Source organism: Leptinotarsa decemlineata, unplaced genomic scaffold (assembly GCF_025532065.1).
Source record: "Leptinotarsa decemlineata unplaced genomic scaffold, Ldec_3_MD MMD2_tig00026340_RagTag_RagTag, whole genome shotgun sequence".
NCBI classification, from domain to species: domain Eukaryota; kingdom Metazoa; phylum Arthropoda; class Insecta; order Coleoptera; family Chrysomelidae; genus Leptinotarsa; species Leptinotarsa decemlineata.
This window is the reverse complement of record NW_027412694.1, coordinates 4,609,694-4,636,923: the sequence shown is the minus strand read 5'-3', so window position 1 is coordinate 4,636,923 and position 27,230 is coordinate 4,609,694. Positions and strand designations below refer to the sequence as shown.

The 27,230-nt window shown below is 33.6% G+C and overlaps 1 protein-coding gene across 2 annotated transcripts; it reads left to right on the top strand.

Moving 5' to 3' along the window:
- Positions 1-814: 814 nt before the first annotated feature.
- LOC111505873 (gustatory receptor for sugar taste 43a) lies at positions 815-17,055 on the top strand. Of its 2 annotated transcripts, XM_074183553.1 has the most exons (7): positions 815-1,140; positions 6,559-6,647; positions 9,379-9,549; positions 15,468-15,536; positions 15,599-15,688; positions 16,766-16,861; positions 16,917-17,055. In XM_074183553.1, the coding sequence occupies exons 1-6, from the start codon at positions 915-917 to the stop codon at positions 16,817-16,819; spliced, it is 699 nt and encodes a 232-aa protein (XP_074039654.1). In that variant the 5' UTR covers positions 815-914; the 3' UTR covers positions 16,820-16,861; positions 16,917-17,055. The 2 variants fall into 2 exon arrangements, with proteins under 2 accessions (XP_074039654.1, XP_074039653.1); XM_074183552.1 differs by having other exon boundaries at positions 16,766-17,055.
- Positions 17,056-27,230: the final 10,175 nt, after the last annotated feature.

Sequence of the window (27,230 nt, the reverse complement as noted above, 5' to 3'; positions counted from 1 at the left end):
AAATATTGCCATTACTGATGACAAGTGCTGATGAGTCTGTACAATTATATTTCTTCGTTCATCTGCTCCCCTTCGAACGTCAACCCTCTGGAGTCGAAACTGCGAGTTGAGGATTAATGAGGTTCCACCTTTCAACATGCGATTCCTAGCAAGGGTTGGACGATACGTGAAAATCAATCATCCGGCCGACCGTTCCACATAGCGGTCGATTGAATGAGTAGAACGAATCACTCACGCTAACCCAGCCGACAACCGTCCCAGTATAACGGGAAATCCAAGGTCAAACAACTTCAAAAAAGTCTCCTGTAATTATTGAAAATAAAAGTTCCTTCTGCCATATGTGAAGACGCTGAGTGAGAGTTCAGGAATCAGTATAGATCATTCCTAATAACTTAGTTGCGCCAAGAAGGGTATCACAGCTTTGATGATGAATGAAGTTGGAATATTAAAAAAAGATACCAAAATTTTTCTCCATTCATCAAAATTAAGTGAGAGATGAATATGTAAGTTTTCTCTAATTCAACTTCTATATATTTTTTTCATTAAATTCTAGAGTATTGTTTATTTTCGAACGGTGACTGATGATTTTTTATGAGATGTGCAGAAATAATGAAAAAAGGTGGTTTATTGTGTATCACACCAACACTACATATTGTACCTAATTCGAATCAATTCTTACAATATTCATATATTTAGAATTTCTGTTTCAGGCAGATGAATTCATTCCATTGAGAAACTCGAAACGAATCCGAAAGCTATCTATATATTTTCTGGGAGTTCATTTATGCCTATCCATTCCTATTATAGTTTTGGATATCTTAGGATGGACCTCTTCCGTGAATAAAAGGGAGCAAACTCCTATCTCCTTCATCAAAAAATATTTTACATATTATTCAGTATACCTTATTATCATAATGAAAGAAGTTATAATCTTTCACATCGTGTATCTGATCAAAATCAGGATTTCGTTGCTGAATGATGAACTTGAAGAGTTGGGAAAAATACTAATAAAAAATAACAGGACTTTTTCAGAGAAAGGTATTATGTTGAATATCGGAAGTATTTCATTGACCAAAATGGGTGGCAATACTAAACAATTCCGAAAACAAGATATAAAAATTCAGAAAGCATCGGATATAGGTGAGTTTCGCACAAAATACATATTTCATTGTATGACAAGTTCTTGAATTATTAAATGAATAAATAGATTGGGGAGCTGAATATACTTATTGAAGGAATGAATCGAAAGGTTTCCGTATAAAAGTGTATAATCATAAATTATTATTGTGAAGCGTTTTCAACTGTCGTCATCATCAGTGCTCACCAATTAGGGATCTAATTGAAAAGAAAGTTTTTTGTGAAAATTATTTTATTTTTAATTTTGCAGTTATGGATTTAGGATACCTAAATGTTGATAATTATCTACTTCTCAGACAACAGGAAGTATCGAAATGCTTCCAACTGATATTTTAGAGTTGTCGACGCCCTATGCATTTTTCAAATACTTCTTTGGTGATGACCTCATTGACAGAATTGCTTCTGAATGTAATACTTATGCGATACAGGAAAATCCAAATAAACCAGCAGGGCTAACCAGTTTAGGTATAAATCAATATCTTGGAATTTGTGTATATGTGTCCATAGTACACATGCCTAACTGCCGAAGCTATTGGAGTAATTCGTTGTCATTTCCTCAAATAAAAAATGTCATGAGTGGAAAAAGATTTGAGTTTATAAGAAAATCCTTACATTTCAATGACAACGCAAATCTAGATACAAATGATGCTAACTATGATCGCCTACATAAATTACGACCAGTAATTGATCACCTGAATTCTAAATTCCGAAGTATTCCCCTGGAAGAAAAACTTTCTGTCGATGAGCAAATGTGTGCTTCGAAGGCTAAACATCACATGAAACAGTACATGCCAGCTAAGCCCCATAAATGGGCTACAAACTTTTCATTTTATGTGGTGTAATTGGATTCTCATATAAATTTGAGATTTATACTGGTAGAGAAAATGATGAAATAAATCGTCTTCCAGAAGAACCGAACCTTGGACCTAGTGCGAATGTGGTTGTTAGAGGTTCGTTCCAACCTTGAGTCACAAACAGATTTCCAACTGTTTGTAAATCGTTGTCAACGCGCATGTCTGTTAAATATTGGTGTCTGATCAATTTGAAATTTCTGATTGGAACATCTGATAGTTCAACTGAAGTTTGGATTGGAATTTCAACATAACCTTTAAAAATAAATCTAAACAAGTGTATTTCTGAAGAGTAAAAGAAGGTTGCAGTATTTTATATATCTGTTCTATTTAATAATCAACATGGAACTGGGAGGTAAGTAGGTCACCGCAATAATTAATTTGTGTAATTAAAGATGTTCATATTGTAGGTTCACTTAAAAAATTCTTAATTTTTCGTGCTCCAGCAGTGGTTTACACAGAACAATCAACATTACACCCATCCCAGCCCAGACTACAAGAAAAACGTGAACATGAATTTGTTGCTAATTGGACTAGTGACCAGACAAAAGTGATGCTAGATCTTCATAAAAAATATCGTCCAAAGGTTTGGAGTTTCCAAATCAAGAATTTAAAAAGACTATGGGAAGTTTTAGCTGCAGAAATGAATGAGATTCTTAAATCTAACTACAGTTCAAGTCATGTGGGGAATAGGTGGAGAGTTGTTGAACGGTCATACAAAAAATTTGTTGACAACCAGACAAAAACAGGGAGAGGCAAAAAATATTTTGAGTATCAAGAGGAGATGGACAATATATTTAGAGGCAAAAAAATGTTAAGCCCGATGTTCTGTTGTCAACAGATACCATTGAACATGTAGAAGAAGTAGAGCCAGCCAATGAAGAACCTATTCAATCTACCTCAAATTCAGCTACAGCTACATATCAGACCCTAGGAAAAGGTTTATCATTGAAACGAAGAAATCCCGCAACAACTAAAAATTTCACTTCAGAGCAATTAAGAAGAGATAGGAAAGAATATTATAAAGAGAGAATAGAAGTTGAAAAATAGAAGTTAGAAGTTCAAAAGCAGAAAGTAGTATTAATGAAGGAAAGAAATGATCTGTTAAGAGAAAGAAATGAGCTCCTGAAAAGAGACTCTACCTAACTTTATAAATCCACTTTGTGGAATTTTTTACCAAAGGATTATAATTTAATTTTAGTATTTATTATTTAGTTTATGTTCCTGGAATATAATACTTTTCATCCATTCAACAGATGGGGATCTTAGACTTTAAGGAAATGAATGATCTCCTAAAAAGAGACAAACTGTTGATTTTTTTTACCAAAGAATTGTGATTTAATTTTAGTATTTATTATTCAGTTTATGTTTGTGGAGTATACTTTTCATCCATTCAACAGATGTGGATCTTAGACTTTAAGGAAATGAATGAGCTCCTAAAAAGAGACAAATTGTTGATTTTTTTTACCAAAGAATTGTGATTTAATTTCAGTATTTATTATTTAGTTTATGTTTGTGGAGTATACTTTTCATCCATTCAACAGATGGTGATCTTGGACTTTAAGGAAATGAATGAGCTCCTAAAAAGAGACAAATTGTTGATTTTTTAACAAAGAATTGTGATATAATTTTAGTAATAATTTCGTGGAAGGTATTGAGTTCATTAGTTCAAATAAATATGAATATGCATCGGATATATGTACAATTGAGTTATGTGAGAATGTGTTGGGGTGAATAAATAAAAATAAGCAGAAACCCTTAGAAATTCCTTGTATTATTCATAAATTCACAACCATAATTGTTCTACCTATTTGCATATTTCAAGACAGATTGATCTCAGTTTGACGACCTTTACAGTCGTAAAGTGTTTGCTACCTGATCCCTATAGCACGGGCTCCCATGTCTTCTACATCATCATCTGGTTGTTCATCACCTGGTGCAACCTGCTCATTATTTAGGTCCACTTCCACTGCATCATTGTCCATAATGAAGTTGTCATCTAATGCAATGTTATGGAGTACACATGCTGCTCTGATAAAATGACAAATTATCCTAATTTTCCTCATTTTTACATGGTACATCTGTCGAAACTTCTGTTTTAATAAACCAAAACAATGTTCTATGACATATCGATTTTTTGATAACTTTAAATCATAATTTTGCTGTCGTCTAGTTAAGTTGCCCCTATCTTCATAAGGGGTTAATAAATTAGGAAGCAGAGGATAACCACTATCTCCCAAAAGATAATATCTGCCACATTTCTCTTCCAGTCTGTTTTTCAATGGAGAGTTTCTGAATACTCTGCTATCATGCACCGAACCAGATGCATCTATTATTTTCCTTCTATGATCACAAACAGCTTGCATCTGAAGTGAAACAATTATTATTCTTCAGGTGGTAGTATTTTATTATGAAGTTTATGATATAAAAAATAATATGAACCTACCTGTATAGAATAGTATCCTTTCCTATTGATGTAGGAGTCTGGATCATTTTCTGGTTTATCCACTTTAATGTGAGTGCCATCAATGGCTCCAATTACATTTGGAAATCCATTTGCGAAGAAGTGCTCTTTAATAATTTGTTTTTCATTTTCGTTTGACCATTTTATTATTTCTGGAGAGAGATTACTCAAAAACATAGTGATTCTATGAATAATTCTATGTATAGAACTTATTGTGACACCAAATCTATCAGCAACGTCTCGAAAACTGGAAGTCTGGTGCCCCATGTACCATAAATAAATAAGAACCTGAAATTAAAGTTTTCATGAAGAAAATACCAAACACCAATAGTTTCATCATACTTGTTGCAAAGCTAGTATGTTCCTATATTGTCCCACTTGACTATTAAAATTCGGGCTCATTTCAAACTTTTCGCCCAAGTGGCCAGCAGTTTGCCTTGTCAGTCTAAAATGTTAAAAAACACTTCCTCGGAATACTGTGGCACTATTTCTTCTGAAAAATATCAACACAATATGATCCATATTACTCAAGTGCAAAAAATACCAGCTTACCTAAATAATTTTTGTTTTTAATTCTCTGCTCGTGTAGATCTAACATCGGTTCTACATCATCGTCATCGCTACTTGTCATTGACGATATGTCACTCACCTCGCTATATCCTTCTTCACTCATATTTTATTGAATGTTCAAAGTCAAATAACAAAAATATAATTTACTTTATAACAATTTTTGCAGGTTATGTTGTTTCTAAGTTGCATGAACATAAAACAAAAACAGTAATACGGAATACGCATGAGTCAGATTATTGGTTAGAAGATAATCCTCAAACCATTCTGATAGATTTCGAACAGGTTTGAATCTTGGATGGAACATAAAACTGATAGTTTACTAATCGTGGGAAACTCACGTTGGAACGCAATCACATTACTGCGCAGAATCCTGACTGTCAGAAACTGTTTCTGACGCTGGTTGGAACGAACCTTAGGTTGTCACGGATTGTTCCGAATGGAAAAAATTATGTCATTTATTTCGACAACTATTATACTCGTTGTCTTTGTTGCATTATCTGGCAAACAGAGGTATTTATTCCTTAGGCACCGTAAGACGTAATCGTTTACCGAACTGTAAGCTGCCCTGCCATCAGAAGACAATATAAAGAAATTGGATCGAGGTTTTTCGGTTGGATTTGTCTGTGACTTCTTATTATCCTTCCAGTTGCCTGGAAGGATAATAAGACTGTTTGTTTGTTATCAACATATAGTGGAGAACTTTCGAAGGGAAAAATCGAAATGTACGATAGAAAATCCAAGCAGAGAATAAATATTGATTGTCCAAATTTGGTGCTAGAGTACAACAAACATATGGGAGGCGTCGACCTCATGGATAGTCTTATAGGACGCTACCATATCAAAATAAAATCGAAGAAGTGGTATATGCGATTATTTTATCACCTTCTTGATATGACACTCGTCAATGCCTGGCTCCTTTATAGGCGTTCTCTTATGCAGAAAGGAGAACAAAAATATATAAACCTGGCTGACTTCAGGGCTGAAGTTGCCTATTGTTTATGCAACCTAGGAAGTCAACGTTTATCAAAAAGAGGCAGACCATCGGATCTTGAGAAAGAAATTGTGGAGAAAAAGAAAAGATCTGCAACAACTGCATATATTCCTCCAAAAGATGTGAGGCTAGATGGCCAGTCACATTGGCCTTTGTGCACTCAAGAACGGCAAAGGTGCAAATTTCCCAAATGTTCGTCATTTTCTTACATGAAGTGTTCCAAATGTGGACTTCACTTCTGTTTAAACAAAAATAATAACTGTTTTCACAAATTTCATACATGTTGAATATTCTGATTACTTTTTCGCTATTTCGCATATTTGATACAATAAGTTTTTAATTAAAAAGTAACGAAAAAAGCTGAGTTAGAATTTTTTCATCATTTTTCCGTGTTTATTCGGACCGTTATATATCCATTAATATTTTTTGGGGGCTATAGAAAAAATTGCGCATTGAAGGGTTAAAATTACTTTGAAGAATTTCCTTTTTACCGCATGCGAAGAAATAATTATGATCATTTGAAAAATAATAGCTTGTTTTTACAGTTAACAAAATAATGGAAATGGCAAAATTCCATGACAAAATTCTGGAGGCTGTGGAAATTGTCAATAATTCAATAGAATTCGGAATTCACGTAAGGAAATATACTGTTATCAAGTCATAAACTGTAGAATTTGTGGAATTGTATGAAATATTTTATGATGATATATCAATATTTCAAGTTCAGTTCATTTAATATGCAAGTCGAGGAACAAACTCACTTTCTGGACTGTAAAAAAATTAATGATTTCATATTTAACTGTGTGAAATATTTGGAAAATCAATACAAAATTTTATGCTGAATAAATTAGAAATATTCAATCTGAGATTTTTTGGAATTAAATATACGATGACTTCGAAAAATACTGCAAAAAGTACTAAAGTACTAAAGGGTCGGCAATGCCTTTACCTATACTCCTGTCGTGCCCTTTAACCTACCCCAGGATAATGTTATTATCTACCGAGGCTTTGGCTGAATCTTGGTGGCTCTCTGGAGTGTCACTAGAGTTGGATAAGAATCATTACTGTATTGCTCAAAATTGCTTCGTTAATGAACTTTCATTTATGGGTGTGATGTTTGGCTAGTTCCGCAATTGCCACTAAGTCCGAAAATTCTTAGTCCAGCCGCTTACATGGCTGAAGACTCGGCAATCCGATTATCTTTACTCCTGCCGTGCCCTTTAACCCACCTTAGGATAATGTTATTATGTACCGAGGCTTTGGCTAAATCTTGATGGCACTCTAGAGTGTCACTAGAGTTGGATGAGGAGTATCGCTGTATTGCTCAAAATTACTTCGTGAATAAACCATTACACTAGCCAACAAATGAGAAAAAAAAAATGCGACTAATATTATAATGGCTATGTATGAGAATTTGAAGCATCCTGACTGCGACTTCAACATCAAACATTTTCCATCACGTAAAGATTTTGAGTTATTTATTATATAAAAAAATTTCCACAAATTATAGGGAAATATAAGATCAAAACAAGAAAAAAACAATATATTTTGAGGATAACAGACTTTATTTACAATACACATGGAAAGACATCCAAATGAATTCTTTTGCGCATAGCCTTTTTGCAAATAATGACTTTCGTTTATATTTGTTTTATCGTTTTCCCTCATAAGGAACCAACTATGATCCCCCATCATTGCTGCATCCCATCTGCCTTGGTAACGTTGTTCCATTGTCAGTATGTCTTGGTGGAACCTTTTCCCTTGTTTGTCACTGACAGCACTCAAATTTTCTGGGAAAATATTCAAAAGGGAGTTCCAGAAATGGATTTTGAGAGACATGCGACATCCCATTCTACAGTAGCTTTCAAATAGTTTTTCTTCAAGTGTTTCGTAATTTTCTACTTTCTTGTTCCCTAAAAACTCCGAAATAATTCTTCTGAAAGAACTCCCGTAGCTAATTCAACATTACTCAATTTTTGATCAAACTGTTGTTCACTTAGTAGTTTTCTAATTTGTGTTCCAACAAATATACTTTCCTTGAGCTTTACATCACCTAATTTCGAAAAAACGTGTTTAAGATATTTAAACGTATCACCTTCTTTGTCTAATGCTTTTACAAAATTTTTCATTAACCCCAGTTTAATGTGTAATGGAGGTAACAAAACGTTTTTGGGATTAACAAGAGGTATATTTTTCACGTAAGCTTGACCTGGAATATATTTATCTCTTGGAGGCCATTCTTTTGGCCATGGCTCTGTGTTGCCCTACTGTTCCAAAGGCAAAGAAAACAGCAAAACTTCGTAAATCCACCCTGAAGACCTAGAAATAGTCCTATGACTTTTAGGTCACCACATATTTGCCACTTATACGTATTATAACTTATTGCATTTAGAATAAATGACATACTTTCGTGTGTTTCCTTCATGGCAACTGCATGTGCAAGAAAATAGAGGGTCTTTTGTTACCATTATGGTGCAGAACGGCTTTCAAACTTATTTTAGACGCTCTATTGCCAGATTTTGAACAATTTGCTCAATTTTGGAAAAAAGCAAATTTAGAATGTCGTGTTCATTAAATTTTTGTGGAAAAAATCATAACCCAAAAATCTTAAGTGTTTGGAAATTTTTACTATCATTTTTGCATTTAGGAACCAAAAATTAACAAAGAACTTCCTTTGGCATTACAGTCATGAATTGGCTGTAAACTAGTGTTATTTATGGGTATGATGTTTGTCTAGTTCCGCAATTGTCAAAGTCATCAGGCCGTAGGTGCCACTGGGTTCTAAAATTCTTAGTACAGCCGCTTCTTTGGCTAAAAAGTTGGCAATGCGATTACCTTTACTTCTGTCGTGCCCTTTAACTCACCTCAGGATAATGTTATTATCTACCGAGGCTTTGGCTAAATTTTGGTGGCATTCTAGAGTGCCACTAGAGTTGGACAAGGATTATTGTTGTATTGCTCAAAATTGCTTCGAAAATAAACCATTATTTCTCGAGAATAAAAAATGGTTGTTCCTGAGAGATAGACTTCTTTGAAAACCTTTTCAAGATCTTCAATATTGTCATACATGTTTTGATCTATCTCGTGTGGTTCAGCCAGCGTTTGCAATGTAAGCGCAAAAAATATGTTTATTCACGACATGACATTATAAACCACTGAAGTTATCAGTGTTCCACTACTGTATAATTCATGTTATATTCATATAAACATTTCTTTTGAATCACTCTATCTATTGAAAAACCCGCATCAAAATATGTTGCGTAGACTTAAAGATCAAAGCATACTTAGGGACAGACAGCGGGAAGTAATTTTGTTTTATATTCTGTAGTGATTGTTTTTAATGTTTTTTATTCGAAATTTTTTAGATAATCATGCTGAGTTGTCTTCTTCACCTCATCGTCACTTCATATTTTCTACTGATAGACATCTTCCTGCGAGGTAGTCCAGTTGTTATAATTCAACAGTTAATTTGGATCCAAGTACATGTGGGACGGATACTCCTTATAGTTGAGCCTTGTCAATCGTGTGTTAATGAGGTGATTATGAAAATAACAGTAAAAATATTAACCTATATCTTGGAAGCCTATAGCTTGTACTCACAGATTTCACGAATTGTCTCATTTTTTAAATTTTTTCCTGTACTGAAGTGAGATCACCAATCTAATTTTCATGTTGACATTGGTGAAAGAATATTATATAATATATAATGCCACAATATGATATATATGTGAATTGTGAATAATTTTATTCTGATTCAGACTATTGCTTTATAGTTGATTTTCAGCTATAATATCCCAAGGACATTGATAACTAACGAAATAATTTTATCACAGTTTTCGAAAGCACGTTATTTGGTAACATCCCGACGCCGAAGGCGGAGGGATGTTACCTGAAATAACGTGCTTGAGGAAGTTGTGATAAAATTATGAGTTATTTATCAATGTTCGAGGGATATTCGGTGAAAAAATTTTTTGCAATTCGAACAAAATTATTTATTGAACACACAGTTATTAAAAGAACAATTCGTATAATGATATTCCGTTGATCTTGCTGTATTTGCCTCGGTTACTGCATAGGTGTTTCCACGCATACTATTGATTATTTGGTTATTATGTTCCTGATCAATATTCAAATAAGGTTTTATGGAATTTCCATTATTGTGCCCAGTATATTTCAACAATTGCTGTTCTTGAACTCCACTCTTAGCTAGTTGACTGACTGCAGTTGCTCTATTAGAGTGATTGGTTATTTTCCTCTGTTTCGTATCCAAGCCAATTGCTTCAGCAGAAGATTTCGTCCATCCGTTGATTATATTTCTACCCAGAGGCATATTGTCATATCAGTTATCGCTTCCTGTCTTCCAATGACGATTTGGCCTTAAAAATAGTCTATTTGTCTTGATATTTGTGCCTCGTTTTGATAATAATTTAATGAATAATCTGACAGGACAAGCATTGTTATCACTATTTTGAACTAATCATTTGCTAGAGGCGCAGTTCTTTGAACCCCCTTGGCAGGTTTTACTGAAAATTGGATTATATTCTATCCTATTAGTTGGAGATCCATTGTTGTCCTTTTCGATATGAAAATAATCAACTAAGCAAGCAGCACCTTCACCACCTCTCCAAGCCAATTCCACCGCTGCTATGTGATAAAATTTGCGTAGGAGTCCTATAGGGGTATTTTCATCCCAAAAGTTTATAATTTTACTCATTTCATTTGAAGTTAATGGTACTGAGCTTGTTTTGCGTTTAGTGGGATCTGTTTGTAAATTTCTTCGAGCTGCGTCGCGTGCATTCCGCGCTTGTTTGAATGCAACACTTTTAAAGGGGTCTAGCATGATATTATACTCCTTGCAATACTTTTCTTGTAATAATTTGCTTGTTATATTCCATACGGTTTTAACAGTAGCCTCCTTAAACTCTGGGCTATCCTTTTTTCTCATATTAATCGCCCAATCCTTGAGTATTAATGCAAGCTCTTCGAGAGTACGATTTCCTTCCAATTCATATTTTCTGGCGTCACAAAACTCCATAAATATTTTCCAAGTGTATTTTTTACTATTGACAGTATTTTTTGGTGTATTTTCTTCAATGATTTTGTCAATTGCCGCATCATTTTGAACACCAAAGCGAGGAAGTGACATTTTCGAAATAAATTGAATTACTGAAATGTCAAACAACTTTATTGTGTTGGTTTCTTAGCAATGTCATGACATAAGTGATAACTACCCGTGAAAACTATCCATGGGTAGTTTTCAGTGTAATGATGGTTTCATTGGTTATTTCGACACACATGACTAGAAATAGACAAATTTAATAGGATAATTTTTTTGGCAAAAAAATTTCAGCTATAATATCCCAAGGACATTGATAAGTAACGAAATAATTTTATCACAGTTTTCGAAAGCACGTTATTTGGTAACATCCCGACGCCGAAGGCGGAGGGATGTTACCTAAAATAACGTGCTTGAGGAAGTTGTGATAAAATTATGAGTTATTTATCAATGTTCGAGGGATATTCGGTGAGAAAATTTTTTGCAATTCGAACAAAATTATTTATTGAACACACAGTTATTAAAAGTTTAAGTTTGACGATAGTCGTGTCACGAAGTGTTCTGGCGATGCATTGAATTTATTGGAGCCTCTGGAGACACCCTACATTTTGTTTTATGAGAGAGAGAGGACATTGTTAGATCAAGATCTTCAGATGATGTGGTGCTGCAGGTTTTTCCGGGTTTTCCTGCAGCTGAAAAAGCAAATGCGCCACTGGAATCAATGAAGTCGCCCCGGAGCGCCAATTAATTTTTATTGTTGTATTTATTTTATTTTTAATGTCATAAATTATAAATTAATCCTCATAAAAAAAAAAGAACAATTCGTATAATGATATTCCGTTGATCTTGATTTTGTCAATTGCCGCATCAATTTGAACACCAAAGCGAGGAAGTGACATTTTCGAAATAAATTGAATTACTGAAATGTCAAACAACTTTATTGTGTTGGTTGCTTAGCAATGTCATGACATAATTGATGACTACCCGTGAAAACTATCCATGGGTAGTTATCAGTGTAATGATGGTTTCATTGGTTATTTCGACACACATGACTAGAAATAGACAAACTTGATAGGATAATTTTTTTGTCAAAAAATTTTCAACACAAGAGGCTGGGGATTTTTTGCCAAAAAAATGATCCTATCAAATTTGTCTATTTCTAGTCATGTGTGTCGAAATAACCAATGAAACCATCATTACACTGATAACTACCCATGGATAGTTTTCACGGGTAGTTATCACTTATGTCATGACATTGCTAAGCAACCAACACAATAAAGTTGTTTGACATTTCAGTAATTCAATTTATTTCGAAAATGTCACTTCCTCGCTTTGGTGTTCAAAATGATGCGGCAATTGACAAAATCATTGAAGAAAATACACCAAAAAATACTGTCAATAGTAAAAAATACACTTGGAAAATATTTATGGAGTTTTGTGACGCCAGAAAATATGAATTGGATGGAAATCGTACTCTCGAAGCGCTTGCATTAATACTCAAGGATTGGGCGATTAATATGAGAAAAAAGGATAGCACAGAGTTTAAGGAGGCTACTGTTAAAACCGCATGGAATATAACAAGCAAATTATTACAAGAAAAGTATTACAAGGAGTATAATATCATGCTAGACCCCTTTAAAAGTGAAGCATTCAAACAAGCGCGGAATGCACGCGACGCAGCACGAAGAAATTTACAAACAGATCCCACTAAACGCAAAACAAGCTCAGGAACATCATAACCAAATAATCAATAGTATGCGTGGAAACACCTATGCAGTAACCGAGGCAAATACAGCAATATCAACGGAATATCATTATACGAATTGTTCTTTTAATAACTGTGTGTTCAATAAATAATTTTGTTCGAATTGCAAAAAATTTTCTCACCGAATATCCCTCGAACATTGATAAATAACTCATAATTTTATCACAACTTCCTCAAGCACGTTATTTTAGGCCTTCGGCGTCGGGATGTTACCAATTAACGTGCTTTCGAAAACTGTGATAAAATTATTTCGTTAGTTATCAATGTCCTTGGAATATTATAGCTGATAATTTTTTTGGCAAAAAATTTTCAATGAAATTCCTGTATTTGTGAAATGCAAATGCAATTTGTGTGTGTGTGTGTGTTCGAAATCAGCCGTAAATTGATTCTTGATTTTCTACCTGACGTGAGTTACTCCGAGATTATTGCAGGAGTTTCTGTGAGTCATTTCGTTTGTCAAGACGATCAGGAAGTTGTTCAATTTCAATGGCTTTACGAATTATCCTGGCCTGAAGAGTGATGGATAAATTTGAGTTCACTAGTTCAGTAAACGATCGACCAACACCCGTACGTTGACGAAACGCAAGATTCCCGAAAACATCGCCGCTGTCTGTGAGAGTGTGCAGGAGAATCAGAGGCAGTTGGTTTCGTGTTGCTCACAAGAACTCAGCCTTCCATAGACCACAACTCGGCGAATTTTGCGTTGTGATTTGGGCCAGCACCAGTACAAAATACAACTGACTCAGAAAGTGACCATAAACAACGACCTATGTTGGATGAATGGGCTCTGGAGCAGTTGGCAACTGACCCTAATTTCTATCAAAAAATCATCTTCAGAGATGGGGCTCATCTCTGGATAAATGGATACGTGAACAAACAAAACTGTCGAATTTAGGACGATGCCAATCCACATGAGATCCAAGATCCATTATTATACACCATTTACAATAGCAACTTCTCTCTACACCTGACAAAGTGTAAATACAATTTTTATGCAGATAACACACAGCTATATCTTTCTTTCAAATTTTGTGATGTAGCGGAAGCTACGGACGGCATCATTTCTGACCTAAATCAATCACTGATCCTTACAAATAGTCATTCATTAAAAATCAACTCAAATAAATCTGTTGCACTCTTATTTGGCACTGATCAGGAAGTGACCCCAGCAAAGAATATAATAACAATAAGGGTAAGAGGAGATAAGATTGAAGTTGCTGATTATTGTAAGAATCTTGGACTGATTATGGATAATAAGTTACGATTCAAACACCATATTACCCAAAATTAAAAAATGCATATATGTCATTGAAACTTATTTACAGTCAAAGACACTTTCTGAACTACAAATTGAAAATCAAGTTGTGTGATAGTATGGTTCTCTCCCGTTTCAATCATTGTGACGTAGTTTATGGACCTTGTATCGATAGTTCTGATATAAGAAGAGTACAAAAGGTTCAAAATTCTTGTATGAGAATTATATATGGACAACGGCGTATGGTATGTTTTTTTTACAAAATTTTGAAAAATAAAATCCCCCAATACTTACATGAAAAAGTTGGATTTAGGACTGAAGTGCATCATTTGAACTCGCGACGGAGGAACATGCTAACTATACCCAAGCATAAAAAATAAGTATTCAAACGATCTTTCTCTTATAATATAGCCACTTTCGACGATGTCCTGGATGTACCAAACTTTTCGTTGTCTTATGATGCATTTAAATTTAGGTATAAACGATTTCTATTTAGTCAACAATAGTTTGTTGCCTGTATATTTTGATTATGTTTTATGAAATCCTACTCAACAACCATAGTTGGTTAACAAAATATTTGATTAGAGTTCGAAAATTTAGAGTTTACTTTTTTTATCGTGTATATGTATTTAGTGGCTTCTCAAGGGAACTGTGGAAGAATTGGCTGCAGAGTCTAACTGTTCTCCTTTTATTTACCTGCATTTGATACTTTTGTTTTGTGAAGTTATTTTGTATTACTTTATGTATTGGTAAATAATAAATGTATTATTATTATCGTCCAATGCATCCCGAGAAAGTCACTGTTTGGTGTGGATTTTGGGCTGGCGGCGTCATCGTTCCATATTTCTTTGAGAACGACGTTGGCTAGGCCATCACTGTCAATTACTACTATAACTATTATAAACTATTAGCTACTATACAAACAATAAATGAAAAACATTGACATAGATATGTTTATGCTACAGTTTCGGATGAAAACGTTGTCAACAGATCCAGCACTTTCGATTGATTATTTGAAAAATAATAAATGGTGTGTGATAATTAATTTGTTAATAATGCTGGGAGGCCATCCGAATGGACTGAAGCTTTCGTCATCGAATCAATTTGGACTAAGTGAAATTTCCTTACTTTTCGATTCCGAAAATTTCTTAACGTTAGATTAATATGACAACATAAGTAAAAATGTCATATCTACAAATATGTTATGCTTCAAATAATGTCTTTAAACAGGTCTACAGAATCAACAAAACCTCACTTTTTTTTTAATTAAATGATTCATGCTTAGTCATATATTTGTTGGTTTTGAAGCCCAAATATTATTTTATCAGTTCAATTAAATAATTCGAAATCGATCCCATAATTTTTTTTTATTTTATAGCACAAGAAAACGAAAATCAAAGTTTGTGAGCTCCTGACATATGATATGAATGAAGAGGTCAAAAATTCGGTAAAATTTGTCATTCTGATATAATATTTTTTTATTTCAACATTACTTCAACGTTTTTCCAGATGGAATATTTTTCACTTCAACTGATGTACTGTGAAATGGATTTTTCTTGTTGTGGATTCTTTGAAATTAACAGAAGCCTTTTAACATCGGTAAGTAATAATATGCAGTGGCATAGAATTCATTATATTACCAAAATGAGGACAAATAAATTAAGAAGTAGCGATTACCCTGGCTTCGCATATATGTAATTTAGAATTGTAATTTCCGATTCGAATAATTCCGTATTCAGTTGGATGAGGATAAATATCGTAATAAAAGTGTCATCTCTTTCGAGTAGTAACTATCTATAAATTAGTATAGATTATCTAATGACCTACCTTCTTATTACTTGGTGAAATGCAAATTGGGGAAAATGTTTCGGTTCTGAGCCGTTAGAAATGTGTTCTTGTTGGGATTCATTTTGACTTGTATATGCAAGTTGTTATGATACTTGGTGAAAGTAATGAAACGGGAAACAACAATTTCAATGTGAAACATAAATAAATGTTTGTTTGAAAGTGTTTGACAATGTTCCATGGTGAATTTTACTATTTCGAGCTTCCATTGTCTAATATGATTTTAATATGATTTGAAATCTCTGAAAAAATAAATTGAATTAAAATGAATAGCTAAAATATAACTTATACCAGGCACTAAAACGTGAAATGAAATAACAATAAAACGAATGATCGAGATAAAAGATGAAATTACCACATAGTAAAAGGGAATAAAAATAAAATTGAAATAAGAATAGAAAAAAAAACAAATAATTAAAAATCAAACATCTGAAGAATATTTTAACCAAGTTACTGCAGGACCTTTCGATTATTAGTATCTACAATCGTCTTTAGGTGATGACCCGAAGACGATTGTGGATTCCAACAATCGGAACGTCGTGAAGTAAATTGGTTTGAAATCTGTCTTACTTTTGATTTCTTTTTAATTTTTTAGTTTTCAATTTTTTGTCTATTTTCATTTTTCATTTTATTTCTATTTTTATTTCCTTCTACTCTGTGGAAATTTTCATCTTTTATCTGGATGATTCTCATGTGTTTCAGAAAATAATATAATTGATATTTTAGCTATTCATCTCAATTCCTTTTATTATTTCAGAGATTTCCAATCATATTAGTAAAATTAATAATTGAATATTGCCTATTATACGATATCAATGCTTCATTTTTCAGATTGCAGGAGCAGTTTTCACTTACCTGGTCATACTTTTCCAGTTTGAAGATTAGATGATAGCTGCCCATTCTAGTACCCCTTGTAGAATATTGAACGTATGTTCACTCTACTATTAATTTTAGTTTTTCTAAAAAAGTTATATATTTTTAGGTACAATGTACAGAAGCACAGAAAAACTACATATTTTAACTTATGTGTAAATATGTGGTTTGTGAATGAAGATATTTTTTGTTGTAACAGCTTACTTCACAAATGAAACTATATATAAATATATGTATTTATATTTGTTCATGACGATGTCCACTTCCTATTACGTCATTGAAACCTAAATATTATCGAAAGTATTCTATAAAAAGATTCTGGTTACAGAGATATTCGAAATTTCATTTGTGTTTTAATTTATATTGAAATTATATCCTGCCACATGAACATTTAATGAGCTAGAGAGTTTATTTACAGAATTTTCATACAACAAGTCATCCGACTTGGAAAACCCTCAACTGCGGAAATTCAACACTGATTCGTATTTTTTCAAATTCGTCAATCGTCTTGATCTAATGTGTGTTTTTTTTATTACTTACCATCTAGAAATGTCATATCCTATAATATTCTTCGAACACCGTGAGAACCGACTGTGTCGAAGTAATTTTCTGAACATACTCCATTATTAACAGCAAGTGAATGGTAACCATTTTGAACATTTGTTACATTTCATTTTTCCGCTTTTCATTTTATATTGTTTGCGAGACAATCTAAAAAAACACATTTTGGCAATTTTGAATTTGAAATTCAATTCTGGGATTCTTCTAAGCAATCTGCTGGAGTAGTGAGTACTGCAAATGAATCATAATCAGAATGCATAGAGTTATTTCACATAATGGATAACGTAGAGTGAGAAGTGAGGTACAAGAAGAGATATCTTCTTTCAATAATGTTATATTTGAAATCGGTGGGCTTTGTGTATATGCCTAAAAGAACTAATGAAACAGGTGCTAACATTGCCTGAGCTCTCAACTGAAACCGATTATATGTGTGAAGGATGGAATTTGAGATAAATTTTTGAGAATAATCCATGAGAAGAAATTTAACTTTTTGAGGTATTTATAGATATTAAGTCAAAATTGGAATATATGAAAGCATATTATTACTTCAAACTATCTGTATCTGTAGAGTAGGGATTGTGAGTGTAGGCCTACAGCACTTGTGACCCATTGTACATCCTCCCGAGGAGTTGTCCTCCTAGGTCATCGTCCATCCTGTCCTTTCCAGGAAGCTGGACAGGTCGCTGGGAGACATCTCCTTTATATCGGCAGGTGTAGGCCAAGACTCGCCGAATACATACTCTCTTATTGACGATAACTCCGGGCACTCACACAGGATATGCCTGACAGTCTCATCTTCCTGTTCACACATCCTGCATAGAGGTGTATCCACTAGCTCCATACCATGGAGCTGTTTCCTCAGTTGACAGTGGCCAGTCAGATATCCTACTGTTAAGCGTAAATTTTTCCTGGTCATCGCCAGATATTTCTACGGCGCCAACTTCCCAGGGTCGCCCAGGGTGATCCTGGCAACATTGTATTCTTTGATTTCATACCATCCCATCATAGTATAACGTAAGACTAGTTCCGCAATTGTCGAAGTCATCGTGCCGTAGGTCTCACTGGGTTCTGAAATTCTTTGTCCAGCCACTTCCTTGGCTAAAGAGTCGGCAATGCGATTAACTTCACTCCTGTCGTGCCCTTTAATCCACCTCAGGATAATGTTATTATCTACCGAAGCTTTGGCTAAATTTTGGTGGCACTTTAGTACTAGCCCTGAGGTAACACGTAGTCTGTTCAAGGCTTATAGGGCTTGTCTGCTATCAGTGCAGATTCTTATGTTTTTGCCAGAAATTTATTTCCTGGTTATTTCTTTTGTTGCAATTGAGATACCAGCAAGTTCTGTTTGAAGCACGCTGGTATTTTTCCTATTTCCCACTCCACATACTGAGCCTTCTTTGGTTTTTGAGCTGTCTGTATATATGCGTATTGCATTTGTAGCATCTGACTCTGTGTTTTGTTTTATTTGTATTTTGTAGTGTTTATTAATCACAAACCTGGGTTCGGTTGCATCACTGGTTGCCTGCCACAGAGGTTGCGCAGTGAGCGCTTCTCGCAATAGACTCAGCCTCAATTGACCCATTCCTACTTTGAAGTCCATACTAGCCGTGCGCAATCGTAACATGGCCATAAATGCAATCTCCTTAACGTAGAGGTCCAGAGGGGTCAGACCGTACGTCAACATAGGTCTTATTATTGCAGTGTAGATCCAGGTGACCACACGGGGCGAAAGACCCATGTGCGTCCCACTGTCCTCCGACATTGCTCATAAGCCACATATACTCTTTTTGCTCTACTCTGTAGGTGAAAGTTCCATGTTAGTGTCCTGTCGAGAATAATACCAAGGTATTTCACCTCTTCAGAGAAGATTAGTTTGCTTTTGAAGATTTCGGGAGGTTTTAAGTCCGATATACTTCTTTTCCTGGTGAGAAGGACCATCTCAGTCTTCTTGGGATTGATCGACAGTGAGTGTTCCTTACACTTACACAACTTCAAACTAATCGTAGAGTCATCGGGATTTTTGTCATAACAGTTTTTTTGTATTGTAGTTCTGCAAAATCATAAAAAGCATACAAACGACTGCCGGAGTCTCGAATCTCAAGAATCAAAAGCCTTGACGTTAGTGTCTGGGAAAAGCTTTTCCATCAGAAGTTGTGAGGTTTAATGTATTAAACCCTAGGGTGAGACCCTAAATTTTTTTTCATTTAAACAACCTAGGGAAAGAATTTAAGAACATTCACTCTACTCTATTTTTTTATGCAGTGACAATTTATGATGTTCGATAGTGATTATTTAGTATTTTCATTAATGAATTCATTTCAAGTCTGGGAATGCAAAACCCTATTAACACTCTCAAGTAAACCTTTATTTCTTGTTCCACTGGTACGCTTGAAGTGTATCCTATTCCGATATAACTAAATTGTTCTACAGTTACAGGTGTTGAAAAATGAAATACTATTTCTAGAAACGTATGTAGATGGCGTCCGAGTAAAAGCTAAAGATTTCAGCACTTATGAGTTTCGAATTATTTTCTTGAAATCACGATATTTATCGTTTGTTTGCTGATTATCAAAAAGGAATATACGATTGATCATTATTTAGAAGTGGCAAATTTGACTTTCAAAAATTAAACAGTGCTGAATATACAATTAGACTGTCTACCAAACGAGTTAAAATTAAACCCTTCATATATATTTGAAGTAAAAATAAGGGGTTTTGTACATATTTGCCTTGTCTAAACAAATATGTACGAAACATTAATGTCGAAAAATACTACTTTGTCGGTATACTTACCTCCCGTATTGTTGATGTAATGACACTTAAAAGCAGTAGCATTTTGAAGAAGCAAGCACCACTACGTTTAATTTTCATTGTGTTGTTATGTTGAGATTTCATGTCAATAGTCGACAAGATTCATGTTTTCATGACGTTGCTGGAGATACAATTCACCGTATGATTAAGTAGAAGCAAGGAGGAACTAGATGTGAATACAATTCAACATAATGATATGCCCCCATAATTTCAGTTCTGAGTTACTTGAGTTCTACTTATATTATGTATGAAAAATGCTTAATTTTTTCATTATATTCTTTTCGAGAGAAATACATTTTTCTCACTTTGTTCTGCCTCCTAAGTAGTCCATCCACAATTTCTCAAATAACACATTTTCGCACCTATTATATCACATGGAAATCATTACGTCTCACTTATAAACTTTCTAATGCACTGATTCTCATATCATTAACTGATGATTCTTTTACAGAAACTATTTCATTTTTTGCAATGCCATACTTGAACAGAAATATTGCCTTATCGAAAATATATCTGTTAAATCATCTTCACTACACATGTATTATATGTGAGAAATTGATAAAGTAGAAAATAAAATTATCAGTCGATGCAGTTTTTTATTGAAAGTTATACCTACACATCAAGAATCGAGCACTATTGAATGGTGTTAGACAATTATTCCAATTTACTATGTGAAGCGTTGTTTTTTTTTTCAACTGATGACCTATTCATTCAGTAAAAATTATTAGACTCTCGTCTAAATGTTCATTTGTTACGACTGATTTTCAGTTTATTAAACCATTCTCAAGTAAACTGATGCAAATTGACCAACAAATCTGTAACATCTGTAGTCGTTGATTGAAACAGGTTACTTAGGAACTGAATTATGGGCTGCCGGAACTCAACGGATAGGGATTAGGTAAATATAAGTCCACTTGGAGGATAAGTGTATTGTTTCTTTGAACACGCCAAGCTGATGGTAATTACAGGCGTATGCCCCAGAAGTGTACTTTTGGGTTCACAGATATAGATGTAAGCAACTTATGATTAAACTTAAGGGGTGGTTAATGCGCAATTTGTTCCGCAATGTTGATTCGAGGTCGTGCGGGAGGGTGTAATACATAACGGGAAATACCTTACATGCGTGGGATATGAGAAAGTAGTCTCCAGCAGCACGATGCAACCCCTGTACGCAGGTCACTCAGACAGTGATCTTTCCCATGGAGATAACTTGCTCCTCGGAAGACCGTAATCAGAGATATAAGGGGTGTAGTGGTCTAGCCTTGCAAGAGATACAACAGGATATAGTTCACAATATCGACTCAGGTGGTAATAAGAAGGTCTGAAATAAGGTTAAGGTTTAGAAGTATATATCTTTTTGGGTATTTTCGGGAAGTGGGTTCTTACCGTAGTTATTGTGTGTCCTGAAGATTGGAGTTTGACAAGAGAACGGGTACTTGATAAAAATCCCAAATGCTGTGGGTGAGTTATTCCTTTAGATAACCCAAGTATAATTATTCCCGTATTGAATAGTTTGGTTTCTTCAAATCCACAAAGTGATGAGCTCAAAATACTTGTTCCAGAGAAGATAACAAACTTCAATCCTCATTCCAAGAGAAAATAACTCTTTTTTTCCTTTTCCCTTCCCCTCCCCCTATCCACGTCATTTCAAGGTCGAATTATTCTGATTGTCTTTAGGCACTAAAAAACTGAAACTGAATTGTTTTAAATATTATACTGGGTGGATGCTGTGCATTAATATATGAATTTAATACATTACGTTTCTTTTAATTTCCATGCCATTTTTTACCTTAAAGAAAATGATTAGTGCCAATATTATTCAATTTATTTATGTCAAATGCTCCCAACATATTCATCTTCCTTCCTTTATTGCACGTATGTTTTCTTCATTCATCGTGTGGTTTATTCATTATGGATGTCCACTTATCGCTGATTTTTAATCTGATGATTCATGCTCCCGGTAACTTATGTTGAAATTTCTGCCTGTCTGACCTGCATAAGTTGCTGAACAGTCACTACATTCCAGTCTAGTCTAGTCTGTCAGATTTTTCCACTCATCCATTTTGGGTTTTGCGTTGAATACCTTGTTTCCAAAATTATTCTTACTAGTAAATAACATAGTTATGTACTTGTGATGCACTGTTTGAAACCTTTGGTGTAGTAATGAATATTACTGGAGTTTTTTCCCAACACAAAACCGTTATTTTATCACCTCAACACGTGTTTCGATCATCAAGTGATTATCTTCAAGAGGAAGATTAAACTAGTGTTGGGAAAAAACTCCAGTGATTATCAACGTAATTATGGTAAATTTTGAAATAGTATATTATGCAACTACTGCGGAAAATAGAACATTTCATAAGAGTTTGGCACGATTATGAACCACGAGTCATAGGCGAGTGGTACTCTTGTCAAAAGTGTTTGAAATATCCAGTATCCACAGAAGTTGTACACTATACACCTGAGTACACCTCGAACTTGACTGTTTAACACTGTCAGGCCTTTCACGAACAGTTTCTGAGGGGTGCAAGGGTGGAGCTTGCAAGTAGCCGAGATATGCCCATAAACATAATATCGGTACAGAAGGAACTCGACAGTGGTGGTACGTAAAATACGTTGTAATCGTGGATTATTGCTGGATTATTGCTGTTATATTTCGGTTTAGTTCAGTTCGAAAAGTATAAATTGTGCTTAGTATACATCAAAAGACAAATAGAAGGTTGTTGGACGATATGAATATGGAAAGCAAACATTGTTGGGGAGACGTTGGTCCTAAAAAAAGAATGAGTTTGAGTATAAGGCGAATTAGTACAAAAACAAGAATCGCTAGGCTATCCGAAACTAGAATTTTATTGGAGGAGTGAAAAGTTTATTTACGCCGTACATGAAGTAAAAATTTTACGGTTAGTTTATAAAGTTCAACTTCATGCACTAGAGCGTGAGTTACACTTTTTGTACTCGCAACATATCATTTATGTGTTCCATAAATATTGAATATGTGTCTTATTCCTTATTATTTCAGGTGCAAAACAAATAATGTTACGAATGAGTTACCTTTGATTTTGGAAAATAATAAGAATAACGATCCAAATATAGAAAATATATCTGCAGATCAATTGGAAAGCGATAACAGAGAGATATCATCATCAGATACGAATTCTGGTGAAGATACAAAAACCCAAATGGATGATAAAACCAATGAATGTAAAAAAAAAGAAATTTCACTGTTGAAAAAGAAATTATTTTGGTTGGGAAAAGAATTATAGATATCGACCATTTTTTCAATGCACTGAAAATAATTTCACTTCCAGAAAATCATGATCCCGGTACGGAATGCACTCTACAAAATATTGTTGTTATTGATGAATGTCGTTCTGGATTCGCATCGACTATAAAATTGAAATGTAACATGTGCAATAGATATTACAATATAAAAACTAACTATGATGCCGAAGGAGTGAACGAACAAGCGGTTTTGGGGATCATCTCAATAGGATTGGGATACAAGCATGTTGAAAAGATCGCAGCAACATTAGAAACTCCTTATGGATCCCATCGAACATACGATAAATTTCACAATAGAGTTAGTGATAAGATAGAGAAGAAATCACAAGAAGTAATAGATGAAGCAATAGTAGAAGAAAAAAACATTGCTATTGAGTCTGGAAATATTATCAACGGAATTCCATTCATTATCGTAAAATGCGATGGATTTTGGGCCAAAAGGTCGAAAATAAAAGGAACTTTACGTCATTGTCTGGTTGTGGTGTGGTGATTGGTGCAAAAACTAATAAAGTTATCAGCATGGGTGTTAGAAATAAATATTGAAAACATGAAAAACATGAAAATAAAGGAAGTCAGCCAAAGCCCCATCGCTGTTTGAAAAATTGGATGTTGTCTTCAAGTGCCATGGGATCGGATGTAATTGCAGCAGCATTTCAACAAAGTTTGGAAAAGCACGGAGTAATTTTTGAAATGATGAATCTTCTTCTTCTTATGGCTCTGCCTAAAACGATGATTGCGGATGGAAACAGCTCCTGTTATCAAAAGTTATTGGAACGCGACCCTTATGCAGAAAACAACATTACAGTGGAAAAAATTGAATGTAGAAACCATCTCCTAAGGAATTATGTCAATAAGTTGGCAGATATTTGCAAGAACAAACATGCTGGCCCTGCAGTTTTGAGAAAACAAATTAAGGTCAAAAAACGATTATTTTATCAGTACAAGTGGAAACATTTATGAGAAATATACTCCAATAATTATCAACATTAATATATTCTCGAGTAATAATACTTTCTTTTAATAATTTCAGAAGAATTTTCTGCGGTTTAGGTCTTCACACAGTGAAAAGTATTTCTTTTGAGGAAGATCATTTGTTGCTCTGAAATTTTTATCTCTATTGGAGAAATTATTACTTCATGCCAACAGCGCCATGTTCCACAAGAGAAACGCAATTTTTTTAACGACGAAATCAAATTTCTTGGTTTTTCAACGACATCATTCGTTTGATTATATTATTGCGAAGATGAACTATTTTGAATCAAGAAAATATAATATCATCTGAAAATCTACCTTCTATTTAAAGAGAAAAATAAACTGTTTCAAATGGAGAGCAATATCAACTTGATCTGAAAACATACTGTTTGTTTGAATTCAAAACTGTATCCCTTCAAATAACTTAATTCGTTTATAACAAGAGTTTTGTGAATCTATATACAAAAGTATATTATGATCGACTGAACATAACAGAAATTTTGTATAGAATGAACAGGATTTATTTTAAAGAAGTATTTCATTTATTTCAGTTTGAAAAAAACTGTTTTATTTGAACATAGATAAAATTGAAAATAATTTAAATTTAGTATTATGAGAAACTAACAATGTAGAACAGTGTTCGCGTACGCGTCAGTATGTGTGGGAAAGTGTTGTGATTTTAATAATAATAAGGGGAAGGTGTTTTATGTGTCTGTAGATAGTGCAATTCTTTTCCGATTATTTTGTATCTACCATAATAGAACAGATTTTACAAGACTGGGGTCTTACATATTTGGAATATATTTTCGTGGGTAATTGATTTGCCCTCATTTTGTGAAAATTATATTAATGCTTTGTAATTTTTCACACATGCATTATTACATTTGCCGAGCTCTGCAAGTGTATATTAATTTGAACTGAAAAATCCACCACGTTGCTTCAAATTCGCTAATCTCTTGTTTTGAACATATCTTTTATCTTATTTTAAATAAGTGCACTTTCTCAAAATAAAATTTGATTTTCTCTTTGACCGAATTCATTTTTTATTGAACGAGAGAGGTAATTATAGTTTCGACAATAAATAATAATACAAAAAATACCAAAATAGGCACCAGTAGGTATAAAAAGCACATACATATGACAGCCACTTTCTGATTTCAGCATGTAAATGTTTGTTGAATTCCGTAATTGCTTTCTGTAATTACTTCAGAAATGTTTTTAATCATTGGGAACAAATTGAATATACCCTACTCAGTTTGAAATTATTCAATATATTTCCTTTAGGAATGTAAGAAAAAGGTAGAAATATTACCAAACTCACTAGATGAGAAATCAGAATTTCCAAAAACATGAAAACAATGAATGTTTTTATTCGAATAGCGAATCACATACCTTTAAGTATGTTTGTATGATCATTAGTTGAATTTTTTAAATGAAACATTTAATATTTTCCATTGATCTTCTAATAATACTCACACAACACTTTGAATTCCTATAACGGTTTCAAAATGATTATTTTGACAGACAATTTTTCGTAAAGACTTCTGTCTACTTCAAAGGGATTTGAGGTACGTCTATTGAATTGATTATTTATTTCTGATAAAGGAATGTTTAAGCACCTTTTAACTTGATAGGTATCGTAAGTTAAACAATAAGACCTCAGGCAAGTTTAAAATTTTGAGGGTTGTCGTTCGTATGCGGACAACAATTGGGTTGGTTAACGGAATAAACCCACTCAAACAGTTTTTTTATTAAAAAAAAAGATATATTTTTTTTATTTAGTGGCAGCTGTTTCCATAGTTTTACCTTTCTAGATATTTGAAATAGTGGCTAACAATGATGTGCTGATTTCTTCTTTCGTTTCAGAAAATAAGTGATGTTATGGCAATTGTGGATAAACAAAATCAGAATGCAGAACTCGATAGACGAAAGTGATTTTTTATTGTTATTTACCAGAATGGCAACTAGTTTCAAAAACTTTATTTGTGTAAAATTATAATAAATTAATTCATTTTTTTGTATGAGTTGTAATGTTTATAGGCTTCGATTTCATTTTTTTGTTAATTTGCAATTTGTTAAGAATATGACACTTTTTTATATATGTTTTCGGATTAAATATTTTTTCCTGTTATTTGTATAACTGAATGTTCTCTATAGTGTGCGTATATGGAATATGACATTTAAGCAAAGATAAGCAAAGAAAATTTAGTTCTCCATTATGTTTTGTTTTTCATCATATTCTTCTTCAAGATAACATTTATGATTTGCAATTGCTTCAAATAAACCAATCATGTCATATAATTTATTATTTAATTTCTTCCCTTACCACTTATAGCTGTTCATATAACAGATGAGATACTTTGGATTCAAGTAACTGAAGACATCTATATGAGAGAGACAGTTTATAAACAGAAGCATAAGTTCATGCTTGATGAAGTGAATGAGTTTATTTGATTTATGCAAATAAAAGCGTTTGAATAAAAAATGCTTCTCTTCAAAGGAAAACAATTAATTTCTCGTTTCGAGATATTTAAATAGTGTTCCAAGTTAACATTTCATTCTTTCGAAACACAAAAAAGTTTTGCTTCGAGATTAATTTTGCTCACACTGAAGAATTCATACTTGCTTACTTCTCTTGAGCTAATGTAATGATTTCTATTGAAATGTATGCATAATCTTGGTGGAATATTTTTTTTACTTGAATAAAGCGTTTATTCAGTCCATTTGAATCAATGATACAAATTCAACTTGAGAGAATATATTTTTCAGTTCACAAAAATATTTCTTCATGAAT

Excerpts from the sequence above, each read along its gene's own strand:
- LOC111505873 (XM_074183553.1), top strand. The coding sequence starts at position 915 with ATGAAAGAAGTTATAATCTTTCACATCGTGTATCTGATCAAAATCAGG. Across the intron at positions 15,537-15,598 it reads ATGAAGAGGTCAAAAATTCG|ATGGAATATTTTTCACTTCA; the intron begins GTAAAATTTGTC and ends ACGTTTTTCCAG. Across the intron at positions 15,689-16,765 it reads ACAGAAGCCTTTTAACATCG|ATTGCAGGAGCAGTTTTCAC; the intron begins GTAAGTAATAAT and ends TTCATTTTTCAG.